Source organism: Musa acuminata, chromosome BXJ2-10 (genome assembly GCF_036884655.1).
Source record: "Musa acuminata AAA Group cultivar baxijiao chromosome BXJ2-10, Cavendish_Baxijiao_AAA, whole genome shotgun sequence".
In the NCBI taxonomy this organism is placed as follows: domain Eukaryota; kingdom Viridiplantae; phylum Streptophyta; class Magnoliopsida; order Zingiberales; family Musaceae; genus Musa; species Musa acuminata.
The window spans coordinates 19,884,350-19,899,209 of record NC_088347.1 but is presented as its reverse complement, the minus strand read 5'-3'; the positions used below and the strand labels follow the sequence as shown (position 1 = coordinate 19,899,209).

The window sequence follows — 14,860 nt, the reverse complement described above, 5'->3', positions numbered from 1 at the left end:
ATAGAAATATAAATTATATTATCTTATGATTCTACTAGACCATATAAGTTCGTTTGATATGATTCCAAAAGATATGCTTTTGTATTGCTATATATTTCTTTGATAGTTTGTTGTCTTATTTATATTGATTTAGTAATATGTCACTTTTTTTCCTTTATTTTTAATGAATTAAATGAAATATCAAATATATCACTTAAGCTCATGCCTTTGAATCTTTGACTTGCATATAAGATACTTTTTACTCTCTTGTTATTAATGAATTGAATGAAATATCAAATATGATTCTACTCTTGAGCTCATGGCTTGTATTATAATATTGGTTCTCTCATATGTAATATGCTTTTTTTTATATGTTTCTTGAGCTCATTGGTTATGTTACTATATATTCCTTTTGATATCAATAGAATCAAATAAAATTATAATTATGACTCTACTTTTGATATCATGCTTTGTATTTTGATCTTGCTATACTCATATCATCATTTGTTCCTTTGTTAACACTGAATCAAATGAAATATCAAATGTGACACTTGAGATCATGCTTTATATTTTGACTTTAATCTAATCATATGTTGCTATATGCTCCTTTGATATTAATGAAATTAAATGAAACTATAAAAATGACTCTTGAGCTCATATTTTTTTATCTCGATTTGCTTATATATTACTCTTTACTCTTTATTAAGTATGAATTATATGAAATGCTAAGTATGACTCTTGAATCTATGCCTCATATCTTAAACCTTGTCTCATATAATTTGCATCTCTATATCAGCTTTGTAGCAAATATTATTACTATATAAAATTTTCTTGTTAACTTGTCACTTACACTCATATGAATTTTGGGTGGGCAATAGAATGTCAGAAGTTTGTAGAATGTTTTTGATGGTTTAGTAAGATATTATTGTAAAGAACATATTGCTTATAATGTTATCGGAAAGTATAAGTTGGTATGTGTTAATGTAAATACTAAATGATCTTTCATGTTTTAAAAGTAAGATTTTCAAATATGAAGTTTTTATATTGATATAAACTTATGATAAATTATTGATTTATGATTATTGTGTCCATTGAATTTATAAGTTTATAAGTGGTTGTTAATGATTTTTAAATTAAGTTTGGATTTTATAGAGTTATCAATGTGTTGAATGATTAATAATAGTATATATTTTATAGTATGGGAATGAGAATTAAATGTCCTCAAAATTATGTTAGTTTCGATTCTGAATAGTTGAAAAACTTAAATTATATTTAAGATAAATTCACATCCAATAAGTTAAGCGTCATGCTTACGAAGGGATCAAGTCATACCAATCCCCTAATCTATCATTAACCCTTGTAAGTGGTTCCAAATATCTTAATTAGCCATCCACAGTGAGATAATGTGAATGAATCATGTTCCACTACTTGCTTCTGTGGTGAACATTATGATATCATGTTTGGTGTGGCAAAGTCATGTCTTATTCTCTCTCTCTATCTCTATATATATATTTGTGTGGGGTTGTCTTTTTTATCTTTGCCTAATGAAATGTGGAAGCTCAACCCACCCTCTTCCTCTCTCTCAAACTTGGTTGTTCCATGATTTGTGCATGCATATAATTAATTAGAAATGGCTTCTTATTGGCTCTTCAAAAAGATATGGAAAAATAATACATCATTTTGTCGTCCGTGCAATTATTACCAAAAGAGTATCCCAATGTGCGAAACTCTCATCAATTTTCTTTTTGATGATATCATAGAAAAATAAACTCATCATTTAATATGGATGCAAAAAGATTCACAACTACGAGTCCAAATTGATGTTGAACGTTCCCATCAATCGATCGATTCAGACTTGTCATATTGATTGAGGAGACCTCTAATCAAACTTTGGTTCCTCTTTCTCTTCATTCTCTTGCTTCTTGTCCCTCCAATTAACATAAAGCTCGGTGTGCAGTAGAATTATGTTTGATAGTATGTGTTATCGACGAAGCTTAGGCAAAAGCAAGAAAGAAAAGCTATCGATTTAGAATGGAATTTGTAAAGATGATATGGATTAGAGTGTTGAGTGTTGAGTGAGGAGATCATTTATTGGGGGGGGGGGGGAGATTAGTGGCTTCAATAACTATAGAATTTGGGTCACCTTTGTTTATGTCAATGATAGAGATTTTAAAGTAGGATTGTTATTTTACTTTGATTTATGTCATATTTTAATTTTTTTCTCATCAAATAATCATATTAAAGTATTAAAAATATTCATACCTGTGAGATAAAATTAAAGATGAATTAAATAATAATATTATGTTGCTAGGTATTCTAAGAATCGCATAACATAAGATGAGTTTGACCCATAATTTAGTACTTTAAATCTTTGAATCATTTTAGTGCACAATCTCTATTGATTGATGTTACTAATGATCAATTCACTTCAGATTTGAAGAGAAAAAAATGTTCTACCGTGTGATTGGGCAAAATTCCATTTGCATGAGTTAAAGAGAGAGAGAGATATATATATATATATATATATATATATATATATAAGGAAAAGAAGTTAAAAATCAACGAAAATGTCATATATTATTAAGAATTAAACGATCAAACCATATAAGATGAGTTTTGCTGATCATTATGAGTTAAAAATCGTAAGGTCTATTTGATTACTTTAAAGAAGCATCACAAGTGGTCGCAATCACTTTATAACCAACACTACCTCTCTCTCTCTCTCTCTCTCTCTCTCTCTCTCGGGTCGATCATGACGACGGACTGCGGCAACCACGAGGAGCAGAAACGGCACAAGGTGTATCGCCGCCTGTTCGCGGCCTTCCTGCTGCTGATCATCCTCGTCCTCTTCGTCGTGCTCATCGTCTGGCTTGTCCTCCGCCCCACGAAGCCCAAGTTCTACCTCCAGGACGCCTCCGTCGCCCAGTTCAATCTCTCCTCCGGCGATGGCACCCTGACCGCCGTCCTCCAGGTCACCCTCGCCTCCCGCAACCCCAACGACCGCATCGGCGTCTACTACGACCGCGTCGACGCCTTCGCCCTCTACAAGGCCCAGCAGGTCACCGCCACCACCGCCCTCCCACCCGGCTACCAGGGCCACAACGACGTCACCGTCTGGTCTCCCTACCTCTACGGCGCCGCCGTCCCTCTCGGCCCCTACCTCGCCGACGCCCTCTCCCAGGACCAGAACGCCGGCTACATCCTCCTCTACATCCGCGTCATCGGTAGCCTCAGGTGGAAGGTCGGCACCTGGATCTCCGGCCATTACCACCTCCAGGTCAACTGCCCCGTCTTCCTTACCGTCGACAGCGGCAGGTCCCACGGCGGCGACCCATCCACGCCCTACCTCCGCTTCCAGCACATGACCGCCTGCAGCGTTGACGTCTGAGGCCGTGCCCTACGTGGCCATGAGCGTTGACGGAGACGTCCACATGCAACCCCCTTCCTTTTCGCCTTCAATCTAATCTCCATTTTGACGCCGTTGGCGACGGTCTCTGTATGCTTTGTCGTGATCCAAGTACAATAATAGATGGCACATATTATTATTATTATTACTCAGAAATAAACCGTAATTATTCCAATAATGATTTCATATGAGTCTCTGCATGATTAGATATAGGATAAGGTTGGGAAGCTACAAAGAAAGTGGCTCACAAGAAATGAAACGCCAGCTTGTTTGATACTTGGAAGAGACTGTGTGGGGGGAGACAGCATTGCGTGGAGATTTCTTTGTTGGGGAAAGGCGGTAGGTGCCACTCCGCTCACAGGCATTAGACAAACACAGACATGTGCAGTTAGTTAACTGCTTAGAAGCTTCTTCTTCCTCTTCTTGTGTGGGTGGAATGTTTAGGTCAATGGAATGGTGGGGTGATGGATCCGAGTCGCTTCGATCGATGAGATTCGTGTGCAGTGCAGTCAACGGTGGCAATTAAAGATGTATGATATTATTATATTCGTGGAGGGAAGTGATACGTCGTTTGGGCTCCAACCTTTTGCCAAGTGGATGGGGGCCAATTCACGCATACGAGAAGCTCAGCCTAATGCGAAAGCCGGAATCGATGCATCAGACTCATCTCTACAAAAGAATATGGGAGAGTTGAAGATCTCATCTGATAAAAATTTAAAGATGTTAGAAATTTACCGAGTAAAAATCTTAATTGTCGACAATAACATGTTGGCTTTTGTTTCACATCTTCATCACTTATTCTATATATATATATATATATATATATGAATTTTTACAAGAATTTATGCATATGAATTTTAAAAAAATAATTTTTTTTATAAGAATTCATCATATATATATATATATATATATATATATATATATATATATATATATATGTATATATATAAAATAGCTATCGCCTCCACCTAGTATCATCACCCTCGTCACACCCATTGTCACTAGGCCTACCCCTACATCTATGAACCAAAATTCTCACAAAGTATTATTTTTAAATGATGATATTACGCCTAATAGCCATCGCCTCTACCTAGTATCATCACTCTCATCACACTCGTTGTCATTGGACCTACCCCTGCATCCTAACCCTACATCCGTGAACCCCATTGGCCTTAGTTGAACCTACCCTGCATGTCTCACTCTCATTATCCTCACTCACGACATAGGCAACTATTGGCCCTCATCACTCCCTTCCCCTTTGCCTTACGGGACTCGCCCATGCCTTCGCTCCCTTAGCCCCCTCTACATACACCTCCATGCCACCTATTCCACAAACAAGAATAGTAAGGGAGAGGTGTGTATGGGTGCCAACAAGGGTTTGTAAAGATAGAGATGGACACGATGGGGCAAAGGGGAGGAGAATTAAGATGGTGAGAGCTAACAATTTCTTGTGCCACAAGCAAGAACAGTAAGGACGAGGCGCACAAAGGTAGGGTCCATGAAGACAAAGGTGATGTAGAGCAAAGGTAATAATGGGTATAAGGAAGAGAGGGATAAAATAATATTTTCACGTGAAAAATGATAACTCAAATTAAATTAAAATATTAAGAAACATGGCAGATCAAATAATTGATAAAAATTAAAGATATCATTTTAGATACTTAACGTTAGGACCAAAATCTATTGTAAGAGGAAGGGGTGTAAATTAGTACTTGCATAAAAGTGTTTAAGCTTGACTTATAATAAATGTAAAGTAAAGTAAGTAATTAAATAAGCAGCAAATGGAAAGAGCACATTGAATTTATTGTGGTTCAGTCGTCTCGACCTACATCCACTCCCGATTCCTTTTTACTAAAGACCACCGGCTTCCACTATTGATCTTTTTTCCAACAAGCGCAGATCAACTACCCTTATAACTCATTTTTCTTTTTCATAGGCTCAAGAGAGAACCTTTACAGCTCTCTCTTTTAGACCTCACTCCTCCCTTAGAAACCTTCTAACTCTACGAGGAAGAGACTCACTAACTTTAGAGAGATTACAACACTTTTTTCTCAAGTATATTTTCTCCTTTTTCTGCTTAATTTCTTGTTATTCCAAGAAAAAATAACTGGGGTATTTATAGACCCCAAGTGGCTTCAAAAATGGAGCCAAAAAAGGTCTCATTTTGTGTTTCTCGAGTCATGGCAATACCATCGCCTACAGCACTGACACTGGGTAATACCACCACCCAGACTGACGATACTACTACCTGATAGCCTAGAAAAGTATGCTTTTGACTTTTCCAACTTATAGGTGGTTCCACCTGACCTTTGGTGATCAAATGAGCTTTTTATTTGGCTCAAAATAGTCCTAAGTTAGGCCCAATGGGCTCCTAATTGAGTTAGCATGGTTATACCCAAAACCTTTTTATTTGGCTCAAAATAGTCCTAAGTTAGGCCCAATGGGCTCCTAATTGAGTTAGCATGGTTATACCCAAAACCAACTCTCATTTTGGGTTTCTCGAGTCATGGCAATACCACCACCTATAGCATTGACACTGGGTAGTACTACCACCCAAACTGACGATAGCCTAGAAAAGTATGCTTTTGACTTTTCCAACTTATAGGTGGTTCCACCTGACCTTTGGTGATCAAATGAACTTTTTATTTGGTTCAAAATAGTCCTAAGTTAGGCCCAATGGGCTCCTAATTGAGTCGGACCAAAATGCTTAAGCGGGAGTTAACGTAGTACACTCATCAGACCCTTATAAGCTAATCATACACATTGTCGACTTCCGATGTGGAACTAACAAGATGTTACACCCCCCCCCCCCCCCCCCCCCCCAACTTTTGATGATAATAACTAATTGATAATTGAGTTTAACTAAACTCCCCTTATCAATATGTCATATTGATAGAACCTCTGAATTCATGAGTATCATGAGTGTTTCATCATTGCATGCATCATGAATATTGAAAGAACCAATTAGTCATATTATTATATAAATCATAAAATCATGCATAATAATTTTAAAATATAAAATTTTATCATACCATACCATGCGTGATCATCATCATAACGTCTCTCACTTTGTTATCAACAAAAGAAGAAAAGTGCAACTATCAAGTTTTTTTGAAACATATAAGTTTTACAATACTTTAAAGCATACAAGCTACTAAGTTTTAGAGATATGTAAGTTTAGTAATTTTGCTTCTTTTGATATGTCCAAGCTAGCATATTTTTACATCTTATTGAAATGTGCAAGCTAGCACTTCTCTTTAGATATGTATGTACTTTTGGTTCTCGTTAAGATGTACAAGCTAGCATTTTTATATTTCTTGAAATGCTAGCAAGTTTTCTTTCTCCCCTTTGTCATTGTCAAAAAGAAAAAGAGGAGAATAATATAATGGTACGATTCATTTCCCTTTACATCAATTCTCTAAGCATCACATAAGGTATATAACCATAATACAAAAAAATTGTACATAATGAATATCACATAAAAAAAAATATAATATCAAAGTTCATATGAATACCAAAAGATATGATTCATTTTGATCTCCTTTTTAAAAAAAATAAAAAAAAATCTTAGGAGACCGAATAGTAAGAGAAATCATAAGTCATGAATTTCGAAAAGGATATTCTCTTTAGTAAATAGTAAAAAATAATATAGAAAAATAAAATATCTTGATTCATGTATAAGAAATATTTAGTTATTAAGATCATAAAAAATTAAAGTATTAATTCCTAGAATTCAAAAGAAAAATCATGATTCATTTAGATACTTCTCCTTTTGTAAATAGTGAAAAAGAAACATAGGAGATAAAATATCTTGATTTATTTAGAATAAATCTCAAGTATGAAGTGAAAGATTTGGAAAAAAGTTATTCAAATTTAAATCATCAAAATTATTTCATAGTTCATGAGATTCATAAAATAACATAAATTCATCACTCTCTTATTGAAAAACTCGATAAGATAAAGATTGAGAAATTTTCAAGAAAAATATTTTTCTCTTTTTAGTTGTTTCAATTCAATTTCATATAAGCATGCCCAAGTTTTTTTTATATCAAAACCATACATCATGTTTAAAATCAAAAAACAAGATTCATCACAAAAATTATCAAGACTTCAAATCATCATACATAATTAAATCATTAAATTATCAAGCATAATTTCATTAAATATAAAGTATTTTCAATTAAAATCATTTTGTTTCAGCTAGTGAGCTTTGTGAATTGTATTGGATCTACGGTCAGAAGCCTTGAGCATCCACTATCAAAATTTTATTTTTGTTATTAGCTTTTGATGGTAAATATGTATACAAGAAATGTGGGTTTCTTTTAGGTATCCATTTAACTTTGAGTTCCTCGTGGTTAGATCTATCTATCTTGATTTTTAGCATAAGATCATTTATGGTTCCTTTAAGAACCTAAACTAATTCGTGTGAATCATACTTTTTGAATGAACATTTATATGCAAAATGATCATGTCTATCACAAAAATTATATTTATTGTTAGCTTTTGTAGAGTGTTACTACTCATAAAATCAATTTCTTTTTTCTATAAATATGACTTTTATTGGCAAGAATCATGTTTAAAAATTTGTTACCAATTTTAAAATTTTCTAATATTTATTTTAGTAATAAATGTTTCATTTTGCATGAAACTAATTCTTCACGTTAAGTGCAAAAGGTTAACATGCACTAGAAAAATAAGCATGATCTTTATTTAATAATTTATAATTTTTATCAACTAATTTAAATTCATCAAATAAATCATGAAAAGCATCAAGCAATTCATTGTAAGGTAAAGGAGTTTTGATTGAGTCATTTACTTCATCATTGAAAGCCATTAAGGTGTAGTTCACCACTTTGTCTTTGTTGATTTGCTTCTGATATACTCGATTCATCCCAAGTCATCTTGAATACTTTCTTTTTCTTCGATAACCTTTTTTTAAGTTCATTTTTATTTTTAAAATTTTATTTTATAAACCTTTTAAATTTATTTGTGAGGAATTTAAAGTCATCATCACTTAAGCTTTCGCTCAAGTGGTCTTCTTTAGTTCTAAGTGTTAAATCTTTTTGTTATTTGGAATTCAAATTTTAATTTTTAGAAAGATACCGTAAAACTTTATTAACAAGTTCAAGATTCAAAAAATATTTGCCAAGAGATTTTAAACTATTGACGATATGTAAAATGGGTATACATGTCAATAATAGTTTAACTTGGATTTATTCGAAACAATTCAAAAATATACATCAAAAGATTTATTTTAGATATTTAACTCTATTTGTACCTTTATGTGTAATTTTAAAAGTGTATCAAATGTCATGTGCAGTTTCACAAATTGAAATATGATTAAAAAAACATAAAATAAAGCATTCATAACTTTCGCATTTAAAGAAAAAAAAAATTCTCCAAATCATTCCCTTCAAAAGAATTTTAAAAATTATTTTTAATAATATTTCATAAATCAAAGTTTATAGAAAGCAAAAAAATATACATTCAAGTTTTCCAATATGTGTAGTCTGTCCCATTGAACATAAGAGGACGAGTGATAGAAAGAGTCTTTTGATTGTTAGTAAAAGTCATTTCTCTAAATCAAAAGAGAAAAATCTTGACTTTGATATCAATTATTAGGATCGAAATAGACACTAAGAGAGGGAGTAAATTAGTACATATGTAAAAATTATATCAATTTAAAAACTCGTTCAATATAGAAAAACTGTTTTGATAAAACCCATATTGGAAAGTGTTTAAGCTTGACTTGGAGTAAATGTAAAGTGAAATGAGCAGCTAAGTAAGTAATAAAAGTAAGCAACAAAGGGAAAGAGCATACTGGAATCTCAATTTATGTCTACTCTCGATTCTTCTTCACTCGAGGCCATTAGCTTCTACTATTGATCTTCTTTCTAATGGGCGAAGATCAACTATCCTTACAACTCTTTGTCCTTTTTATAGGCTCAAGAGAGAACCTCTAGGAGGAAGAGATTTACTAACTTAGAAATTATAACAATTTTTTCTAAAGTATATTTTTCTTATTTTCTACTCAATTTCATGTTATTCCAAGTAGAAATAACTATAGTATTTATAGACTCTAAATGACTTCAAAAATGGAGCAAAAAAAGGTCTCATCCTAGGTTTCCTTAGTCCTAGTGATACCACCGCCTACGTTAGGTAGTACCGCCATGTGTAGCGTTGACACTGGACTATACCACTACCTAACACAGTGATACAAGGTGGTACCATGCGCTTGACACAGTTTGGGAGACTATATCTGGGTAATAATATCGCTTGATTGCTTGGAAAAGTATGCTCTCAACTTTTCTAGCTCATATGTGATTCCACCTAATCTTGGGTGACCGAATGGCCTTCCACTTAGCCCAAAACAGTCCCAACTCAAGCCCAATAGGCCCTCAATTGAGTTGGCATGGTTACACCCGAAACCAACTTAATTACGACCTATACTACTTCAATTAAGACATTACAAGCATGAATCACATGTTATCCAGCATACCATTGGTTCATCCAGTGTTTCGTCCGACCCTTCGGCGTATCGTCTTCTCCTTCGACATATTGTCCAATCGGCATATTAACCTCGACAACATCCGATCTCCTTAGTGCAATTTTCGATCCTTCTGGCCCGATGCCCGAACTCATGACACAAAGCCTTCTACCGACACGTCGGTTAGTCCTCCAACCCGATGTCCAATCTTTTGACATATTCCATTTTGACTCAATCTCTGAAGCTAGTTCGTCACTTAAATACAGATTATATCATAATTTTGTCAATTGATTTTATCATCAAAATTTGAGATTTAATACTTAATAATTTAATATTTTTAATCTTGATTAGCAGTATTTAGTTTGAGCTATTAGATGAATGGTAATGGAAGACATGTAATTATTTTGAGGGTCATATATGTCAAATTAAAATTTTTAAAGGGATATTTATACAAAGTTTAATGTAGACCCGTAAAACGTACTTGAGCAAGTTTGTTAAGCACCAAATACGAAAATGATGACGAGTAGAGTACTTATTCGCAAATCTAACATCTATACATTCAATCAAATTCATCCCCCCTTTTTTTTTTCTTCAATCATCTATTTCTCACCTCCTATTCTTTTCAAATCTGATTATCATACTTTTAACTTTGAGAATTTTGTTTAATCTAGTTTAGTATGAAATAGATTATACATACTAGTCCGAATATGGATCGATATATATAGTGTTCATTTCATGTTCGATCGATCGTCTGCTTCGAACAATCCGATCCAACCTAATATAAAAGAAAAAAAAAAACTTAAAACACTTATTCATGAGAAAGCATAGAACTGACATCGTTATCATTGTCATTATTCTTCATTTTTGAAATATTAAAACCGATACATATCAGTCCAACCAATGACCGATATAACTCCGATATGCAATACAATATTCTTTGTTTTAACTTAGCTTAAGCGGATAAGTCACCAAGAAACAAGAATTGAATCATATTCAGTGATCAACATTATTCTTCTCTAAGGTCAATGAGGTTCTGATTTCTATTCTCAAAGATTAGTTGTGAGCCACTTGAAGAGCTCAAGATGAGAGAAGACACTAACCGGTGTTGATGGGTATATTGTCGATTTTTTTGTTTTTTTTTTAATTAAGAGAATTTTATTTATTCATATAACTATGGGGATGATCAAAAAGTTATTGAGTAGTATAAAAAGGAATAGGGATATCATATTCCCTGGAACACAAAGTTATGCACATTCCTCGTTTGTATATCTAGGAATGTAGGAGGACCAACAAATGATCTTTACAGATTTAGAATTTTCAGAAATGTTAGTCAAAATGTTCACTAAGGAATAGAAACCAAAATTTATGATGAGTCTGATTGTATCCTCAGATTGGTAAAGCTTTTGTTGACTACCCAAGATAATGTCTTTAGTTTGAAGGGGGTGATCGAGCTTTAGTCGCATTGTGTATCCCACTGTGATGTTCTGACCATATGAGCATACGAGGATGAAGCCAAAACCAGCATAATCACAAGTAGTAGGGTTAAAAGAGCCATCACATTGTACTATCAAATCATCAAGTTTCATTGGGTGTAGAAGAATCATGTTCGATCCTCTAAATCCCCTCGGCCATAATAGGTATAAAAGTGTTCTAATTAGTTAAAGCAAAAAAAAAAAAAACTTCTAAAGAAAATATGCGAAGTGGAGTCTTATAAAAAGATTACAAAATGAAAATATCAATTTTTCTATTGGTGTTATTGAATCTAATAGCTATCGAAGAAGCAATATTGAATGAGTCAAAAGAAAATTGAACTTCCAACCTGGAAATATTTTTATTTCATCTACTAAAGAATCATTCTAATATCATAAATCTCAATGAAGCATAGTTGATGAAAAAGTCTTTTTAAGTTTAGGTTTCATAATTTTTTACAGTCAAATATTGAATAAGCGGTGTTGAATAAACAATAATGTATTCGAAGGAGATCTGGACTTGCATTCTAAAAATATTTTTATTTTGTGACATAAATCTTCACGAAACATAGTCGATCAAAAAGTTTTTCTAAAAACAAAATTATTAGGCTTCATAAATTTTTATATGTATTTGGTAGGATCCTTCCGATAAACAAGAAATTACTTACCGCTAAAGAAATAGTTTTCAAACTCATTTTATTTAAAAGATATTTTGGTTAGTATACTTCCGTGTGATTTTCCGACAGATGTTGAATCTCAAATTTGGCTTATTATTTAAGTTAATTTGTTTCCATTCGATGGTGATTAGGCCAAACATTGAATCGGCAAATGTTAATGTAGGAGAGTGATAGAGAGTAGGTATTTGTATATATTGTTTGTCGCCCTCCTGTCAATGCTGTTGCCACTCCCCGTATTCTCATCTGTCTCAATTACTCTGCATTTATTTGGTATTATGGGATTTCCAATCCAACATATCCATTTCTTTCAATGCTGTCAACCACCCAAACTTGATTACATAATTAATTGGCCAATATATATTCATGTTGATTAGAGAACCTTAAGAATTAAGTCCATGTCAGAGCCATTAGTCTCCTTTTGACCTTCTCATCATGTTATGGCTCTTCTGACCAGTACTGTGTTCTTCAGATTCGATTGAGTTTGGGCAAATCTCAGTCTGCAAACACTATGTAACTTAGATTCGATTAAGTTTGGGTTAATCAGGTTCACCCATGTACATAATCTTCACCAACAGGAATCTAGAGAGACAGAGAGAGAGAGAGAGTCCATGAGGAGGGGAGGAGTGGAGAAGATATCACGAGAAGCATATGAGCAAGCAGTGACATGCAGCAGCAGCAGCAGCAGCAGGGGATGCAGCCGTCGTCGTCAGCTCCTCCTGCTCCTGCGGGAGCTAGTGCTGCCGCGGTGGAAGTCCACCAGCACCGTGCTCTTGCACTTGGGGCACTTGGGGTCCTTCTCCGAGAGCATGACGTACATGAGGCAGCGGGGGCACCCGGCGAGCACCATCGACGACGTCGCCTCCGGGCTGTCGGCCTGCTTCTGCTCCTCCTCGGAAGACACGCACGAGCTCGGCGGCGATACAGACGGCGACGAGGATGAGTCATCCTCGTCCTCCGATACCACCACCGCCCTCGTCGACGGCCCCCCTCTCGCCCTCACCTGCTTCGCCGACAGGTTCAGCTTCAGGTCCACCTTGGGGTTCTTCCCATGGTTGCGGCTCATCTCGTCCCTCCTGTAGAATACAGAGTACCCCAGTTATATACATACCACCACTACTACATGCCAACCAGAGGTGAAGGGTAACGGAGTCATGTACCTCCAAGCTAGCAGGAGAACACGGGGTTTAAGGGTGGTGGGATATGGGGAGCACTGGGTTCTCCACCACAACTAGCAGCATGTTGGTCTTTGTTCATGGGGCTGGAAAGTGCACCTCACATCTCATTATATAAGAAGAGAATTCGAGGTTTGATGGTCTTCTTTAATACAACAACAGATGTTACATTAATGTTATTATTGTTGTTGTTGTTGTTGTTGTTTCCCTCGCTTTCTCTCTCTATCTGTTGAAAGCATCGTGTCTCTCTCCATTGCATCAAAGGGAACTCCAATGCTTATTAGTCCGTAGAGAGCTTGACAAAAGATTTGGAGTGTGAAAGGCTGGAGGATGCTAAAACTGCAGTTATTAGCTTCTCTTTTTGATGGGATTTATTGTATGGATGACCCCAGTGGTCCGTATCTAAGCAAGTAAATGGGAATAAATGGCTACTTTAACTTAGTAAATGGGTCTTAAATGGTTGCTACTTTTTAATGAATGGACTTTATTTCCAATCAATGAAAGTTACGGCCTCTCTGATTCAGATCTCAAATCTCCCTTTCGATCAGGCATGATGACATGATAAGCTTGCATTAATGTTCATCTATATCACAAACCCACAAGTGCATAACATTTTTATCTGACATGAATCTAATTGCAGCTGCTTAAATGGATCAAAAAGAGAATGGTTCAGAACTCGACAACAGTGTGCCTGTTAAACTATGTGATTGTTTTCGTTTGCTGGTTTCACTGCACTGCTAAGCAACAGCTGGAGAATTTGATGGTGCTCTTAATTCTGCCACCATCCTTCATGATGCCACACTGGAGCAGTATTATTAGCATGCAGAAGCATTGAAGGTTCATAAAAACCACCAACATAAATGGCTCTGACTTGAGGAAATCTCATTACTGTAGCAGTAGACTGGTAGATTATTTGAGATTAGTTTGGTCTTCAGAACAAGCCCATGCATGTGAGCATCTTTATTTCTGCTCAGGCCTCATGACATGGGGGGAGCTTTGAACACCCAGCAACAGGAAAGAAGAGAACATTAACAAGGCATTCATTGACTGAAAGCTGGAAAGTTGGTGGCATAGAAAAATCAGTCAGATGGTAACTTCTTTTTTATGTTAATGTGATTCGATTTAAAAAAATTTATGATTAGATATTTTGGAATAAAGATAAATTGATTAGATATTTTGGAATAAAGATAAATTGATTGGAATAAAGATAAAGATGAATTTTTTTCTTATCGAATGGTCTGAAGCTCGTCAAACAATAGGATTTGGTCTCGAATAAGCTAAATTCTAGTTCATACAGCACAGAACACGAGAAGAACTTGTTTGATTTCGCAACGATTTGTGCTTCAGAAACCCCTCTTCGGTTCGTTCAACATTGATTCGTAATATGTTTGGAGTCGGTACAAAGATTCACTGTTACAGGTACAATTTTCTTTGACTTGTTCAAGCATAAAAGCATTGCCAAAAAGAGCCACAGATCATCCATCCTGGAGGTGAAAGAGGCAAAGATTGGTGTTTGTATTACTCGTAAACCATCTTTTATAACCCATAAGAGAGAGAAAGAGAGAGAGGTGATGATGATATCTGCACAAGTTGATGCGCCATTTAAGGTGGTCAATGGGTGCTTAATGCCAGGCCGACTTGTAACGTGCTACATACATGCCAATAAGAAT

General features: G+C 35.1%; 2 protein-coding genes across 2 annotated transcripts; one reads left to right on the top strand and one right to left on the bottom strand.

The window, feature by feature from the left end:
* The first annotated feature begins 2,689 nt into the window (after positions 1 to 2,689).
* Positions 2,690 to 3,530, top strand: LOC135626002 (NDR1/HIN1-like protein 1). The gene has a single exon (XM_065131193.1). It carries the CDS (start codon positions 2,732 to 2,734, stop codon positions 3,365 to 3,367), a length of 636 nt encoding a protein of 211 aa, XP_064987265.1. The 5' UTR covers positions 2,690 to 2,731; the 3' UTR covers positions 3,368 to 3,530.
* An 8,980-nt stretch (positions 3,531 to 12,510) lies between these two features.
* LOC104000056 (protein GL2-INTERACTING REPRESSOR 1-like) lies at positions 12,511 to 13,263 on the bottom strand. The gene is made up of 2 exons (XM_009421993.3): positions 13,176 to 13,263; positions 12,511 to 13,091 (listed from the first exon to the last, which is right to left on the bottom strand). Exon 2 carries the CDS (start codon positions 13,079 to 13,081, stop codon positions 12,725 to 12,727), a length of 357 nt encoding a protein of 118 aa, XP_009420268.2. The 5' UTR covers positions 13,082 to 13,091; positions 13,176 to 13,263; the 3' UTR covers positions 12,511 to 12,724.
* Positions 13,264 to 14,860: the final 1,597 nt, after the last annotated feature.

Bases quoted from the DNA above. Each gene is read 5' to 3' on its own strand.
- LOC135626002 (XM_065131193.1), top strand. From the start codon at position 2,732: ATGACGACGGACTGCGGCAACCACGAGGAGCAGAAACGGCACAAGGTG.
- LOC104000056 (XM_009421993.3), bottom strand. From the start codon at position 13,081: ATGAGCCGCAACCATGGGAAGAACCCCAAGGTGGACCTGAAGCTGAAC.